This window comes from Ostrea edulis, chromosome 5 (assembly GCF_947568905.1).
Source record: "Ostrea edulis chromosome 5, xbOstEdul1.1, whole genome shotgun sequence".
Lineage (NCBI taxonomy): Eukaryota > Metazoa > Mollusca > Bivalvia > Ostreida > Ostreidae > Ostrea > Ostrea edulis.
The window spans coordinates 59,653,382-59,670,844 of NC_079168.1; the positions used below are offsets into that span (position 1 = coordinate 59,653,382).

At 34.4% G+C, this 17,463-nt stretch overlaps 1 protein-coding gene and 1 long non-coding RNA gene across 2 annotated transcripts in view; one reads left to right on the forward strand and one right to left on the reverse strand.

Moving 5' to 3' along the window:
• Nucleotides 1-17,463, reverse strand: part of LOC125650872 (sodium channel protein type 4 subunit alpha B-like) — an 81,989-nt gene that overhangs the window by 45,287 nt on the left and 19,239 nt on the right. Inside the window, exons 3-7 of the mRNA XM_048879427.2 lie at nt 9,972-10,306; nt 7,066-7,199; nt 6,274-6,348; nt 6,005-6,133; nt 4,902-5,020 (exon numbers count right to left, since the gene is read on the reverse strand). Coding sequence (XP_048735384.2) covers nt 4,902-5,020; nt 6,005-6,133; nt 6,274-6,348; nt 7,066-7,199; nt 9,972-10,247 — 733 coding nt within the window. The 5' untranslated portion in view covers nt 10,248-10,306. The remainder of the gene's footprint in view (nt 1-4,901; nt 5,021-6,004; nt 6,134-6,273; nt 6,349-7,065; nt 7,200-9,971; nt 10,307-17,463) is intronic.
• LOC130054609 (uncharacterized) lies at nt 1,812-3,122 on the forward strand. Its single transcript, XR_008802933.1, has 2 exons — nt 1,812-1,909; nt 2,782-3,122. It is a non-coding gene; the product is annotated as an uncharacterized LOC130054609 (long non-coding RNA).

Here is a 17,463-nt window from a genome sequence, read left to right on the forward strand (position 1 = left end):
TAAACGTAAAAACATTATTGCGTTTAAACGAAAAATCTTTATTGCATTTAAAAGATTACGATTAAGCGCAAACTATTAGAACGCCGAAGCACGAATGACGACGCTATATAATAAAAATTGATATTACATTTTTTTTCTGTTTTCCAACTTTAATTAGCAGAGAATGGTACACAAAATGAGAAGGGGTGAAAGAGTTCATCACGTGATCTACTATTACCCGATCACGTGACGATCTGCTTCCCGGTCACATAACGAACTGTTTCACGATCACGTGACGAACTGTTGCCCGGTCACGTGAGAAACTGTTGCCCATTAGCAGATTAGGTAATAAAACAAATATTTCATGCCTACTAGGGAAACAGTCAAAACGATTGCCCCTCGGTTATAGCGTTTAACGTAATAAAAAAAAAACTTTCTTTACATGTATATTGGTCTCAACAGGCTTCCGTAGGAAAGACATTACTTTCAAAGAAAGTGTTTTCATTTAAATAAAGTAAAATATTTTTGAAGAAATGATAATATATATGTAAATATCATATGAAAGGATGTCAGACATTATATTGGAACGGTGTTACTCATAGGCGTAGCTTGGGTTCGAATATTACCCAGGCAGGGGGTCGGGGGGGGGGGGGGGTTGTGCCCCCCAGAAGCTATCGACATTTTAACAACGTAAAAGGTGTTTTTTTTAAACCGAGGCAGCTGCCTCGGTTGCCTCAATGGAAGCTACGCCACTGTTACTTGCTGCCCAATCATCGAGGGCCTTAAAGTTGAATCAAAAAGCGTGCAAGCCATGGTCATGCCACATAAATAAGTGATGTACGAACAGAAAATTGCTTGCTTGACGATGTAATGTCAATGTAAAGATGACAACGTTTATCACTGTTAGTGTTACTTTCATTTTCCTTTCAGAGTATTAGAACAGAATATGCATATGTATTCAATCGTAACTACTCGGCTATTTCCGTAAATGGTTACGGAAAAGGACGAGCGCGTGATCCGATTGATATGTATTGTCATATTGACTGATACGGATGAACTTGTGTATCCTCATAATCCACCCTCTTAATGAGCTTAATGTCGAAGTAAAGTATCATTTTATTTTGGAATTGAAAAAATTGTATTATGTCCCTAGAAATCCACTTTGTAAAAATATACAAGACATCTTTACAAAAATGAGAAAATAGAGTCACTTCAGTATAACATTCAGCCTCCACTTTGATTTATAAATGCAAGCTGGGGGTATTAAAACTCAAAATCCATAACCATATGTTAGTCTGTATGCATATTCTTGAAATGAATTTATAAATCTAGAATTATAGAACTATCGTTACATGTATTTTTATGACTAATGAATGGTGTTAGTATATTGCATGCAGATATTTTAGAAAAGCTTGAGAAATTCACATATAAGACTATTTTCAATAGTAATGATATATGGATTGAGCTTGATCATTTGTAAAACATGTTAAACAATATTACCCTGGTGATATTAGTGAAATATAATCATGTATTACAAAGACATTCAAAATAATGTTGGCAAAACAAGAAAATACAAAAATGTGTCAAAATGCGCTTCATTCATGCACTGAAAACCTAAAGTTGTCAAAATGACAATCTGCATGATCAAATTCTCGCTGCTGGGTAGTCAGATAAGGATATGACCAACCAGTTAGTCATTTTGACCAAGCGGTTAGTAAGGATAATCCGTGATTAATTTGTCTTGTCAAATTGACCATGCTGATAGTCAGCAGTTAGCCAATCAAATGATCAAATGCGTGTGCGGCTTTTGGCGGTATTTTGGGCGTGGTTGCAGTTAGACAAAGAAATCAGACATAGAAGTCATACTCGAAGCAAGTGGGTCAAGTGAAGATTTAAAAACAATAGAAGAATTCTCTATATTATCATTTTGGTGAGTATTTTTTGTTTGAAGTGCTTTTTTACTTATTTTGATGTTCTCCTGAAACCTTGTTTCACATGCGTTGTTTGATAGTTTACCTCACAGGGGCTCGGTTGTCAGATATTGAAGTTTTGTATTATTTGTTCCCGAATAATAAATTGAAGTTTTGCATGATTTGTGTCCGAATATTAAATTATATAAATAAAATCCACCACCAAAATCCGCTTTTTTAGAGGTTTTTAAAAAAGGTGTATCATGTGTACATTAAAAAAAGTAAAGGGACGACACTCGCCATCTTGGATTTCTAGGGGGCCCTCGATTCACGGCTTGTTTTTAACAATTTCTACTCTCTGCCTACCGGTTTCTGGCGAGATCTATGTTGGAAAAAGATCCAACGACATTCGTTTTCTAAATTCAATTTAAATTTAGTGCTTATTTCAACTTAGACTTCTCTAGATTTATCGTATGCATTCGGAACACCCCAGTGATTATATGGAGAGCTCCGGTAGGCGTCGTGTCACTCGATGCAAACTTCCGTTGCTTTCGATAAGTAGGGACAGGTATCGAGGATGTTTCGGGTCACTGGATCTTTAATACGACATGTAGACATAAGCAGACGATAGGGAGAAGTCGTTTTGTTCTGTTTTTTCTCGTGGATAGAGTGTGGTCTCCCTGACGCTTACCCCATATCTTTTCTTTTTCATATTGTGTCAGTTTATAGCTTAAAGTTAACTGGTATATTGTTAAAATTCTTCAGACTATTATTTTAACACAGGAATGAGGGACAGTATGGTATTTGCAAAACGTCATACTTGAATCATTTGTGTTGGTTGTAACAAAGTTTTGTTGAATGAAAATGTTTTAAACCTTTTGTTCTTTTTCAGCCTCAAAGGATTGTCATTTGTAAAGAGGGGGATACATTATCCCGTGAACATGATTCCTTCAAAGTGACAGTGGAAAACGTTATAGTCTGCAGATCAGCAGATTTCCCGACTGCTTTAGTTGGACTGTTGATGGCAATTTATGCCTTCAACTTGGCTTATCCTAAGAAATTGGAAAAGACTTTGCTCTTCTGTCAAAGAGTTTTCATCAACTTGGATGATGAAGCTCCTCTGGATCGAAAGATCCTAAATGTTACTGCCATGCTGAACCAAGAGCTAAACTGACTTTAAAAGAATAAAAGTGGAGAAGAGAAAATTTATGAATAAAAATAAATTAGCTCTTATTTTTGTGTACGATTTTGACAGCCAACAGATATAACAATTGGAGATATGGTATGATTGCCAATGAGACAGCCTTCCATCAAATGCCAAGCAACAAACAATATAACTTCTATAGGTCACAACAAAGTCTTCAATGATAGGCAAAAACACATACCATAAAGCAAGCTATAAAAGGCCCTGAATAAAAGATGTGAAATTATTCAGAAAAGGCAAAAATCAACCTTATCTATAGAAAAAAAACATATAATGTTTTCTTATTTTCTTCCATGAAAAGCAGAGATGAAGTCATCTGTTTCATTTGCGCCTTTCTTTTGTCAGGTTTTTGTTCATCATATAATTTATAGTGTTAAAGGTACTATCTGGATTAACTTCACAGATAAGTTAATAACCCTGGTTCCTTTTGGTTTGAATGAAAGAATATCATATGTATTGTTCTCAAACTCTGTGAGCTGAATGTAGTTTAACTATGAGTTAAGCAGTCCCAGTTGTAAAACTTTAATGCAGTAAAAGTCACCATTTCTAAAGGATGGCAATTCCAAACCAAACATGACAAAACAAGCAAAAAATTGTTTACAGGAAAACAATACTTTAAGCTAAATCTTGGACAACAGGAATTAATCTGTAAATTCAAATAAATTGATTGGAATCTGAATGAAAAAGACACAAGGAAACAGTAGCATGGTCATTCCTTAGAGATACTGACATATAATCAATGGATTAATTACGAAAGTGAAAAAACACAGGGTAAATGCCAGAGACTGCACTCCATCCACAACAAAATTAGAGGGTATTCAAAAAAGAGGTCTCCACAAGGTCTTCAACAAGGGTGTAATTGGCTGTGAAGGTGTCATTGACTACATAAATAGTCAAAGTGACCTTTTGCTTGGTCATATTGACTACAGATATTGGTCAAATTGACCAACCTTTAATTGTCAATTTGACAATTCAGGACTAGTCGTGATGACTGTTAAATATAATCATATTGACAAATCGATATAGTCAAGATTGACTAGTTTCATTAGTCATTATGACTTTTTATTCAATCAATTTGACTAATTCATGATAGTCATTTTGATTAAAAAGTATAGTCAACATGTTCATTATATGACTAATTTATTAGTCAAAACGACCATATACATAGTCAAAATGATGAAAGACATTGTCATCTAGAGGACAGTCAAAATGACCATGTTACTTTGTCAAACTGACTAGTTTAGGTTTTCAGTGTGTCACAACTATATATAGCAAAAAAAGCATTCATATCAAAGGGTTTTTTTGTTTGAAATTAACCTCTTCCAAATACTATTTTAATTTAACATCTATCATTAGATTGAACCAAATCTGCACCAATTGTGAAAAATCACAACATATTTTTCTCTAACTAGTAATTCATAAAATACCCGAATTCCAGTATCAAATGAAATATACTATTCAAGAAACATGTATAGCTGCGAGTTAGGATCACTTTACTGAAAACTCAAAATAATTAGTGCTGATTTCGAGAAAAAAAAACACATAAAAACACATATCTTTCGTGATGTTAGTGGTTTAAAACGATTTACTTTAGTGTGTGCTTTCTGTCGTGAGTAAAAAACCAAAGTCACGTCTAACGTGCAATTTTCACCTGGTATAACAGCGACTGTTTTTAGGGCACGCAATACCCTGAAGGTCCTGAGAGCTGATAAATTTCCTAGATCTACCACCTCGGTTACATACCTAGTGATGAAAAGGTAACATGGTTTACATGACATATAGATAAGACAATATTTGACATAAATTACCTGGAATAACAGCTACAGTTTTAAGTGCTCTGAGCACTCGAAATGTCCGTAGTGCAGCTAAATTTCCCAGACCGTCCTTCGTTAACTCAAGCGGTTGAATTATGAGAGTTTCAACGTACCTAACAGTGGAAAAACAAGTAGAAGAAAAAGTGAAAAGAATGGAAAAGACAGAGATACTGATCAAACAACCACTCTAGCTAGAGATCCTGAGCGGAGACAGGGTCGCCATTTACCAACTATTATTATTAGAGTACATGTAAATTGGAAAATCTAATTTATATACATATTGTACAGAGTAGTAGTATTATAGTGTTAGAGAAAAGTACCAGTATTGTCATGTATAATAAGATTGCTCTTTTCATTGTCAAAGTACGCATGCTTTAATCGGCTTGTGGTCTAAAGTAGTCATTATTCGCAAAAATGAAGTTAATATTTTCTTTACATACATCAATCTCATGAAATAGTCCCTGTTATAGATTTTAATCATTGAAATTCTTTGACACTGATTTCGTTCTTCCAACACGGAATCTAGATAGCAAGATTATAAATAGAAAATTTGATGTTAACATAGAATTTCAAGTTACAGAGAAATGAAAATGTGCAAATCGTGGTGCTGGCTATTCAGAAATGTGAAAAGGGTGCACGTGAACAGCAAAACAAGTAACAAATTATTATATTATATAAACCATCTCATCTTGACCCAAGATAAGTGATTAAGATATCCACTGTATGATAGTACTTAATGAAGTTCTTATGTATATGTTGCTGAGTTATACGAATCATGGTGTACATCAATCTATGAAAGAGTTGTCTGCCCTTATCAAAAAACGGGGGAAATCCATCGTATCAACCACCATAGAACTTTTCTGGTAATACAGTCCTTTAAAATAAAGTATGAATTCAAGGTATCAAACTATCGTGATTTTATAATAATCTGCACACAAGTAGTTTCATAACTAAACGGAACGTGCGCTCCGTGTAATAGTTACAATCCGTCATCTTGTGTATGGAGGTGTGCAGTTTTGTAGGGTTATGTTTTTCAATAATTTGAATGCATATAATTTTTGTGACAATCATCTATGTATAAAACGTGATACACATACGCCAAGGAAATGACGGCGAAATCAAGCCAGTTCCACGGATCTCTCAGGTAGGTAAAATCATTGATTATGAATCCTCGAGCGGTGATTTTTATGAAGGCCTCCATCGTGTAGACACCAGTGAAGACATACCTGTCATGACAAAAATTGATTGATTGATTGATTATAAATATTTCTTGTTTCAAAAGTGTATGCATTTATCTGTGGCTGTATATCGAAATTAAAAAAAACTTACACAGATGTAAAACTTTTATAAATGAATTTATACTTACTCTATCCAATCGAATGGTTGTTCAGTCATGGCCATGAAAGCGCAGTTTACAATAATGGTGATGATGATTAAAGCGCTGAATAATGTATGAAAAGTTAAGGCAAACTGTTAGATAAGTCAAGACGTACATATAACAACAAAGATACGCTGTTAATGTGTACTTGTCACTTATTCTGAAAATGGACAGTAACACATTGTCTTTTAAAACTACAATACAACGGAACAACACATGAACATGCATCACAACTTTTCGGTTCTAAGTCAATCTGAATTCGTTAGTGTTTTTTTCTTCTTCCACTTTTCGCAAATATGCGCTCATTTGGCAGCAAAGGCGCCAAATGGACAACATGTAGTCACTCACACATCAACTGGAACAAGGATAAATTACGTACACGGCAGGCACATCTAACTTACTCCACGGTCTCGATTTCGATCCCAGTAAGGGCCATGAAAACACAATTGACAATGATTGTCAATGTCACTAATACACTGAACAAAGTATTTACGTTAAGGTCTGATCCTGGTTTGTTTTAATGGCACACTGCATGTGTAAATGTGTAAAATGCTCCAACGTTCTTAATACGCTTTCCTTTACCCCGAAGAGCAATGACTTCTTGATAAATTGTCGTCGCAACGGTTAACACTTCCATATCTTAAACGATAAAAACGATAGTGATTGGTGAGCAGTCACGAGAGGACGGACTGACTCGAAATCGTACAAATTTAGTCAGATAAATCAACAAATGCAGTTTGGGTTTTTGAGAACAACGTGTGTTATTCTGAAAACAACTACATTGGAAAAGGATATGGATGAACTAGGACGTAGAGGGCGCCTCTCCTCAGCGGGTTGAAGGGACTGAGAAGATAGCAGGCATTCGTGGCGCTGAATCTGGAAATGGACATGTCCTTTCCCACAACCACAAAAGTCTATAGAAAAAAATAGGTTCATGATAAAACCTAACAGGAAACATGTTTCTGCTGTTGTAATTATGATGTGGAAAATTTTCAGTGAAAAGTATCATAGATAGGGAATTGGATGTGTTTGATGGTGGGGGTATTGTGGGTACGTGCATGTCTTCTGAACATTTACTAAGTGTATAAACGTTTGTATGTTGTAGCATATCTATGCCTATAATTGAATTTGAGCTTTTGTACGTACATGTAGTTGCAAGTGACATCTTTTGTCAAATATAATACATTTTATCATACATACATATATGTGTCTATTTAAAATTACATGTACCTATATCAGCAATAAACCATTGATATTTCATTGTTGATAATTCTTAATGTAAAATGCACTACATGTAATATTGCTTATATTCCGAAAATTTGAATTTCACAGATTAATGTATGAAGTAGTGTTTGTATAATGGAATATAAAAACAATGAAAATATACCGGTATATTTTTTCATTTACATAAAGCAATGTTTCGTAAACATTGAACTTTTCTTCATAGTTCTCGATAACAAGAGGCCCATGTGCCACATCGCTTACCTGAGTCACATTGACTCAGCTGTTGTGATTTTAAAAAAATGCAATCTTTATTCCCAAAAATATTCGAAGGGTCCTGACATAACTGAACATGATTTCACACAACATAGGGATGCCTCAACACCAATGACCTTGCTGTTCTGGGAGAAGGTCAAGATCACATAGATCATGGTATTGCCGTATGAAATCTATATACAAAATATAAAAGTTCTACCTTACAAAGTTCAAAAGATATTGAATAGGTAAGATTTTTTTTAAAAGTAGGTCATACTCCAAGGTCATGTTCACAGAGTCAAACACCAAGGTATCACAAGGTTTTTTCATACAGAATCTATATACAAAATATGAAAGCCTTTCATTAAATAGTTTAGGAGATATCAAATAGGTTATATTTTCTTTAAAGTAAGTCAAACTCCAAGGTCATAAGGTCAAAGACCATGGTATGAAATGTAAAGACTTGCAATAAGATATATATATATATATATATATATATATATATATATATATATATATAAGCTTTTGAAGATTTGAAATGTAAGCGCTAAAGCTTTACTAAACGTCTTCGTGTCACACAAGGGAAGTCGTTGTGGCCGAGTGGACTTACGCACTGGTTTGACAATCTTGCTAGGCGGTGGGTGCCGTACGACGCTGGTTCGACCCCGGGCTGGGGCGAAAATTTTCAGTACCTAGTTGTGATTATTTAGTGCTTTATATATTAATTAATTGATTTTCACATGTATCGTTTAAATCCTAGGGGTAAACGTAAGGTTGGGTGTTATAATTGTTTGTTTGTGCTTTATATATATATATATACAAAATATGAAAGTTCTATTTTATATATACTTCAGGAAATATTTAATAAGTCAGGGTTTTTTAAAGTATGTCAGACTTCAATGTCAATCTCACAAGATCAAAACCTTGGTATCCCATGAAAGGTCTTGCCATAAAAATCTGTTTACATTATATGACAACCCTACCTTAAATAGTTCAGGAGAATTGGAATGCATGGAAGATGGTATGCCTCTTTGTTTTTTAACCTGTTTATATATTTTTAACTTTTATATCCGTCGGATGGGACGTTAAAGGGTGTCCCGTGTCAAGAATCACAACCCCTTTGGCACGCAAAAGATCGTTTCCCTGATGTTCGAAACAGAGTAGGCTCACTAGGGTCGTCAGGGAAACACAAACACTCACAATCAAACATAATTCAATTAGTTAACCGCCGCAAAATGGCTGAAATATTGCCAAAACGGCGTAAAACCCCAATCAATCATTTGAAATAAAAACCTTGAATCCCCTTTGATTTGTGACAAGTTTGATTGAAATTCACAAAGGGTTTCTTGAGAAGAAGGTGAAATTGTGAAAAGTTAACGCCAAGGACGACAACGACAACAAACGCCGGGCAAATTTTTATCACAACAACCCACTTAAGCCTTCCGCTCAGGTGAGCTAAAAACCGGAACATGCAAGTGACTTTTCAACTTAAGTTGAATGAGGAATAAAGGTCTAGCTTGTATGTAATATAGATTATGCAAAAGCACTGAAAACATGAGATATTTATGCGTCCATTGTTTACATACACCCATAAAAACAAACTAGATTTTTGTTCCTTAAATATAACATGATTGATTGATTGATTGGCAGATTAGTTAATTGATTGATCAAAGTAAGGTACATGTATATCTCTACTTCAAGAAGAACATGGATTTCAGGTGTCATATGTATTTATGTACGGTAGAACACTACAAATACTGTTTGGTGTTGAGAAGATCGAGAGCCAGTTTATGATTGCATGTGAGTTAAAACACACTGCTGTTCTTATTATGTTCTTATTTATTAATTGATAACATGTGATGGATGTTCCAATTATATATTTTGATACATAACACTGGGTTCGCTAGTGTTCACGGGATAAGACGTGTTGTGCATTACACGCTGGAGTCGTCTTTACTAGCTATATATCATATGTCAGGACAACCAACAGGGACGCTGCATTAGAATTTATGTTTTGTGATGTATTCTGAGCAACTTTATAATCATCTGAATAAAACACAAGAAGAATTATCCACTACGCCACAAAGACAATCCTAAATTTCCTTTATTATATAAGATAAGATAGAGTTTCAGTATTCTATATTAAATATCATTGTTCATTTCAAAAGTATAAGATTTTTCTCTCTCGAATACTTGGTATTAAGTCTTACTTTTTGTGTTTCGTAAAATTCATCGAAGTCTTCAAGAGGTTTGCTGGTATACTCCACCGGAAACAGGTCCTTCATTGAGAGGGGGAGCTTTTTCCCCGCTTCATACTTTGGATTGGGTTTTGGTTCTTCTTCCTCATGGGCGGCTAGTTCCTCCTCCTCGCCTTCCTCATGAGCCTGTTTCTCTGCTTTCTTAAATGCTTTCTCTTCCGCAATCCGCTCATCTATTTGTACAAGTGACTGGGGGGTCAAGAGCCTGAAAAATTCTTCTTCCTCCATTTTAGTCGTACGCAACTTAGTTTTCCAACCGATTTAATGAAGTGCATTTATCGAAGTACCTACAATGAATTGAAAATACAAAATATATCAAAGCGTGCACATGTAGTTAGCTTTTTAATAATAAATATTCCGACAAAAGAAACATTGTTTATGTAGGCCTACCCACATGTTTAGCTTCTAAAATAAATAGAATGTTTTATTTTGTGGCCACAAATTGAGATATGAATATTTTACATAACTATATGACAAAGCCTATTTAATGTGCCCTGTGTTACTTTATTAACTGAACGGATCGCTATCCCTTGAACAAACCTGAAACAAAAGGAATCACATGTTATCTGACGATTAAATACATTTCTATACGGGGGTGTACTTTAAACCGATCAGGTAACCGAGCATTGTCACTGAATGTTCAAATTCTCAAATCAAATCAGCGAATCGTCAGAAAACAATTGTAAGTCAATGCCGTTTTTAACCCATTTTTGTGAATATGTTAGCTTTTCAATATCATCAAGGGCTATGCTTTCGCGTGTTTTGAACAAAGCAATTCTAGTCACTTGACCTGACCTCAGTCGACCTTTTATTCAAAAACTATCCTTCTAAAATGATGCATTTACATTCCGTTTGTTAATTAGCGATGGTTTTATCGATGGTACTGAACACATCATCTTCAACACTTGAAATTAAAATCAGCAAGGCGTGCAACTTAACAAACCGATTGGGGGGAAATATTGCTGCAGAACCGCAACGAAATAACTGCCATATTGTGGCCATTATGGAAGCAACAATGAAATGTGGAATGCAATACTGTAATCAATGAGGTGTCCTCATGCCCCATTGAAGAACTGGCACAAATATGCACCGGATAATCCAAATACGTAAATCCCCGCAGGTCCCCAATGCCTTCACTGGCTTGAATAGGAAATTTACATGACACACCCTTAATTTCCTAACCGTCTTACCTTATTTCGTATTCACCAATACTCAGAAAGCCTCGCAAGAACACAGTGAAAATCGTCAATAAACAAAATTACTGTTTGATGATTACATAATTGCATTTCTTTTTACACAGAATATGAAGTCGTGAATTTGCCAAAGAAATATTTTTTTTAAATTCGACTCGTGCAAAAATTTGGCACCCTTTACTATTCATATCATATTGAAATCCTATATTATTATGTGTGTTTTAAAATTTACGCATAATTTGTTTACACCTGGGTGTTAAATAAAATTAAAACTTCATCCATGATATTGTATATTTTCAGTAACAGATTTAGATTGGAAATTAAAAAGAGCTAAAACTTTTTAAAAACCAATATTATTTAAAAAAAAAAAAAAATACAAATTCTTGTGAAGACTAAAGATAAAACTAGAAATTTTTTTTAACGATGATGTAAATTTGATACTGCCTTTTACAAAATTTGGACATTTCTAAACTCCATATTTGTATATGAAAATATTTACGATGATAATACATTCCTTTGATTTGTCTGGCTATGCTATTTTCTTACAACGGATGTATCAACAAGTGACGTTCTCTATTAATGATAACTGAAGGTAAATATTAATAATATCTGGAGGTAAATATCATGTGAAATGTGACAGAGATTGGAATGAATAAAAATTCCAAAGTAACAAGTTCCAACCAATTTGCATTAATTCACCTTTTCGCAATTGAAAATGCCCCTTCGTTTGAAAAACACACCTGTAAAATGTAGACCACGTGAACGAGCTGTCATGTGCATGAATGAAATACGGCCTTGTCCGATGCTAAATGAATGGACTGAAATACAGCCTTGTCCGATGCTAAATGAATGGACTGAAATACAGCCTTGTCCGATGCTAAATGTCTTGTTAAAAGTAACCTCTTTTTCACCCCTTGTGTGAAAGTGGACCCTAACACTATACATGTATAACGAAGGAGACACTGTTTTCCTCAATACACCGAGTTACGCAGTTGATGCATACTTTGAACATATTGCCTACCTGGATCATATTGATTATGTCATGTTTCAAGACATGAAAAGTCAAAGTTGGATATATAGAATTGGTAACTGTTTCTCCATTCGCATAATGTACATTTAAACGACGCATTTTGTTTGTTCAGTTGAATTTTCAGAATTGGTGTACACGCATTGACTTGAGATAAAGCTTGTCTTCACTCCTGTATATTGTGACATTTACAACCACCGTGACACACTGAGACTACCTTGTACGTACAATACTAATGTCATATTCGGAAATGAAAAATTCATAAATGTATTATCATAAAAGTCGTTCACCGCCGGGAGATAGGGTTTGCACACATAATACGGCTTCCATTTATTTTTCATAATTATTTTCTTACACTTTCTGTGTATTTTTGCAGCAATAGCCTAATTCAATTTTGACCTTTTGTAGATCGAGACTCTAGAATCATATTTCGTCAATGATTCTTGCTTCGTTTGCTGCAATGCAAAATATAAATAAGAGGTCCATAGACCACAACACTCACCTGGGTCGAGTTGCTCGAAGGTGAGTCAAGTTTAACTGACAATTACTGACAGTTAACATCTAGTTAATTCTATATCAATGTAAGCATTAACGGGAAGTTAACTGTCTGTTAAAGTTAACTAACCGTGTGCAACTTGGTTCTTGAAATAGACTCTTAAAGATCTCTATGAATATCTATGATCCTATTGTGGCCCTGGGTCTCATGAACCTAAACTACATATGGATGCTTACATATTTATTCATCCCTAAGACTTTAAACCCCACTGTGACCATACCACGAGCCTGGGGTAATGTTTTGAAGAAAAAAACTTGAATATGCAGTATATGGAGATGGATATTGATATGACAAATCGTACTTTTGTGGCCACGTCCAGGCTCAAGGGTCATAGTGTAAACCATACTATCTATCTGACGAAGTTTTACCTAGAAACGCATTTTGATTTATTTACTCTTACAATCAAACTAATTTATTTTTTCAATGATTAAATTATTCATGTAGCATGTTATAAGTATGCACGTATCTATATATAACCTGCTAGGTTTTGTTCCACAAGTCTTGGGTTCAACCCCGGACTGAGGCGAAAGTGATGAAATACTCTTAGGGCAATGTTTAATTAAGAGTTAATTGTAATCTATATCCTTTATAAAGTATTTCAAATGTAATGCGTATCATTTACTACCCTCTTGGCACATTGGCATGTGATATGATAGCGTAGTAATTACCGTGCATCATGTGATAGCGTAGTAATTACCGTGCATCATGTGATAGCGTAGTAATTACCGTGCATCATGTGATAGCGTAGTAATTACCGTGCATCATGTGATAGCGTAGTAATTACCGTGCATCGTGTGATAGCGTAGTAATTACCGTGCATCATATGATAGGGTAGTAATTACCGTGCATCATGTGATAGTGTAGTAATTACCGTGCATCATGTGATAGTGTAGTAATTACCGTGCATCATGTGATAGCGTAGTAATTACCGTGCATCATATGATAGGGTAGTAATTACCGTGCATCATGTGATGGTGTAGTAATTAATGTGTAGCATGTGATAGCGTAGTAATTACCGTGTAGCATTTGATAGCGTAGTAATTACTGTGTAGCATGTGATGGCTTAACAAGTATATTCCAAAGTTATCGAAAGCAACTGACATCAACTTGCCCAAATGGCCGAGCGATATAATGTGTTGGTCACGCGCTGAAAGTGTGATTACGCATGTCGTGAATTCAACTCTGGTCTGGGACAGAAGGGGGCATTCATGTACATGTATAGTGAATTTCTCTGTGCTTTATTTTACCTTAGGGCGGTTATGAGTATTACATGTATACACGTTCTTCAATGACATGACATGTGCCAATAGTATGGAATTATTGCAATTTTAACATGAAAAATGAAATCGCGCGTACAAATTGCGTAATATCTAAATGAAATAAAATATGTACGATGAATCAACAGAGTTACCCATTTGTAAAAGTTTGAAATAGAATGAAATAGAAATCATGACCCCCCCCCTCTCTCTCTCTCTCTCTCTCTCTCTCTCTCTCTCTCTCTCTCTCTCTCGTTAATCAAATCTCGTAAACTGCATTTCGTTACAGAAACAAAAGTGCAAAACTGAAGCGTTCGCGACAGAGACCACCAGACGGCAAATGTGGAAAGTATTCAAGTTACCAAGGCTTGTTGATTATTTATTTTGGACTCCAAAGAGAACTTATCCATCGCAGCAGTAATCACAAAAATTGTACAACAGCGCCGCGAGGATGACCTCTAAGTCTAGATAATTGACGGTGAGACAACGCGTGTAACACGCGATACATTTATATATGTGTGATGATTAAATGTGATCATGTTCATATTGAATATATAAATTATCATGAATGTTAAGAAAACCATTTTTCAAAGATTAGAACAATTAAGAACTGAATTTATTTCTCATCACAATTACACAATTGTATACAGAGATTTAGTACATATATTTTATATAAAAGTGATGGTAATATATTTTAAGGCATGCGTGAGTATCGAGATAGGCCACATATGCAATTTTAGATTCGAGTAGTCATTGGGTCGGGGAGCATAGTTTATTAATATTTCTTATAAAGGAACACAATTTTCTTAGAAAAGATTGCTTGTTTGAATTCATTATATTTTTAAAAGTGAAGATATTTTTGAGACTTATTTTTTTGGTGATAAACATTGTTTTCTTATGATGGATATATTGTATCTGTGAATAGTTAAGTGTTGACCACTCTATATCAATTAAGATAGGACTCTTTACTCCATTCTATGTTGCCAATGTCTTTATATAAATTGTGCATATATGTATATTGTAACAAAGAGTAAATCCCGAAAATGTATTTGAATTTGAATGGTCTCTTCACGCAAGCATAGAAGAAAAAGTATTATAGAGACTTTTCAATAAAAACTATTCAAAATTTTAGAAGTGCAAAGCTGGTATCAAAATTCGAAACGTTTTGTTTAAAAAATTATTTGTAAATAGGAAGTCAGAGGCATAAAGCAAAGCGAAATCTTTAAATTAACATTTCAACTCAATGTCATTCACAGAGAAGAATAGGAACGTGTGTCACTGATTTCAGATGTCCATTCACATGGAAAAGCGATCAATATAGTATATGTTCTAGAAGCATGCATTCGTACTGAAGAATACACAATACTCAGTAGATCAAGTCAGAAATCGATTACAATACAAAAAATACCGACTAACAGAAGACTAGAGTAAACACGTGCCTTTTCTATATCACGTTGATTTCATTCTGGTTTGGATATTTGAAGCAGAAATATCAGAAAGTCCATCCTCGTGTTAGAAATATATTCTGCTTTCAACTCAAATCAATTTATTTCACCCAAACCACAAAAAAGTACGTAAGGTGCAAAATATTACATACAAACAAACATAGTTTTGCGTACATAGTGTATGAAAAGGGTGCTATATAAATATGGTATTATTATACTTAGTGCACGTGAAAAAGAGAAATGCGAGTTAACAGAGAAAACAGCCATGTTCGTATGATTTTAATATAAAATTATACACTTTGTTCATTCAGTGGAGTCAGCAATGGACAATAAAACGGAAAATTGGTAAAAATCGTGTTTGTCTCCAAACTTTTTATGCAGATATTTCTTCCTACATTCAGGAAAAAACCCAACACTAGACAATAGTGTGTTCATCGACTACTTAACCTTTATTACAGATATGGCAAGTCCTCTCATGTCTCGACTGGGAGACTAGGATTTGCAGTTCTAAATCTAATATTGTTCTAACTTTTTGATGCAACACAGCTAAATATCTTCAAGTCCAACACATGTTTTGAAGGTATCATATATCAGCTGGTCCATTGAGGAATTACTTGTATCACTGTCCATGTGTGTATATATACACATGTATATTTATACTCATCCTGTAGACGTTGTTTAATAGTACCGTTTAACCATTTAATGTTTATGAAGGTCTGATTATTCCATACATATAAATGAATAATAATAATGATGATGAATTATTTCAAGAAAGTGGCCTGATAAGGTTATGTAACAAGATTTAGTCTATATCACTTAATATAATTGAATATCAGTAATTACAAATAACAATATTTGATATTCCAGATTGTGATGTATAGAATTTATATACGAGAAGAAAAAAAGTATGTTTAAATAGTGGTGCGGCAGCTGACGATGTATTTCTCAACATTATTTTTATATGTTGAGACTGAGAGAGCCTTACATTTGTATGTGTTGTCGTAGTTTGTTCCAGAGGTTTACACCTGAGTATTGTAAAGCTGTTAGGAATACTCGTGTTAAACCTTTGTAATTGAAGATCATGATTTGGTTCACAACGCAGACGATAAGAAGCAGAGGATTAAAATAAATCACGAAGATAACCGGGAGCCAAACCGCAACTTTTTTTTAAATAATCAAATATATTTGTGTAAATCAACTAGCTGATAAACTGTGAACCAACCAAGTTTCTCAAATACTGGTTTAGAGGAGGAATCTGGAATTGCATCCAGAATTATCCTTGCACTGATCAAGAATACATGTATATGTATTCTTGATGTATGAAAGCAAAGGATTCTTATAATTGTACAAAATTACATTCTTACTTTCAGCACCCCCCCCCCCCCCGGGTGGAATATCAATCTCGAAAACACTGACAGATAGAGGGACACGACATGTTTCTCTATATACAATATAACTAGGAATGCGACTATTCAAAATTGAAATATATTTTTTAAAAATTAAGTGAATACGTTCAATATGTCAAGATTTTTTAAGTATATGTGTTACAACCTTACCGAAGAAATAAAGCTGTCATCGATCGGCAAATTAAATTGTCTATATTTCAGTATTACTCCATACATGGCTCTTTAAGTCTGTCACTTATATGGGTTTTTTCCTTATTGTTTTACACAATGATCATGACCGGAAGAATTTCATGCCTGGTATATGAATTCTTTTACAAGATTGTTAAAGTAAAAAAAAAAAAAACCCAAACCACCGACATTTTTTGCAGATGGTCCTTTTGAGAAAATTACAATTTTAGTTTTACACTTATACACCTGCATAACTTTATTACATCATTGTAAGTTGTTAAATCAAATCAGCAAACTCAAATTCCATGCGTACATATGTACTAGGCAATAGCAATAGCAATTAGGAAACGATTAAACAGCGTGATCAGAGAAGAGTGCTTTATGCCCAGATAA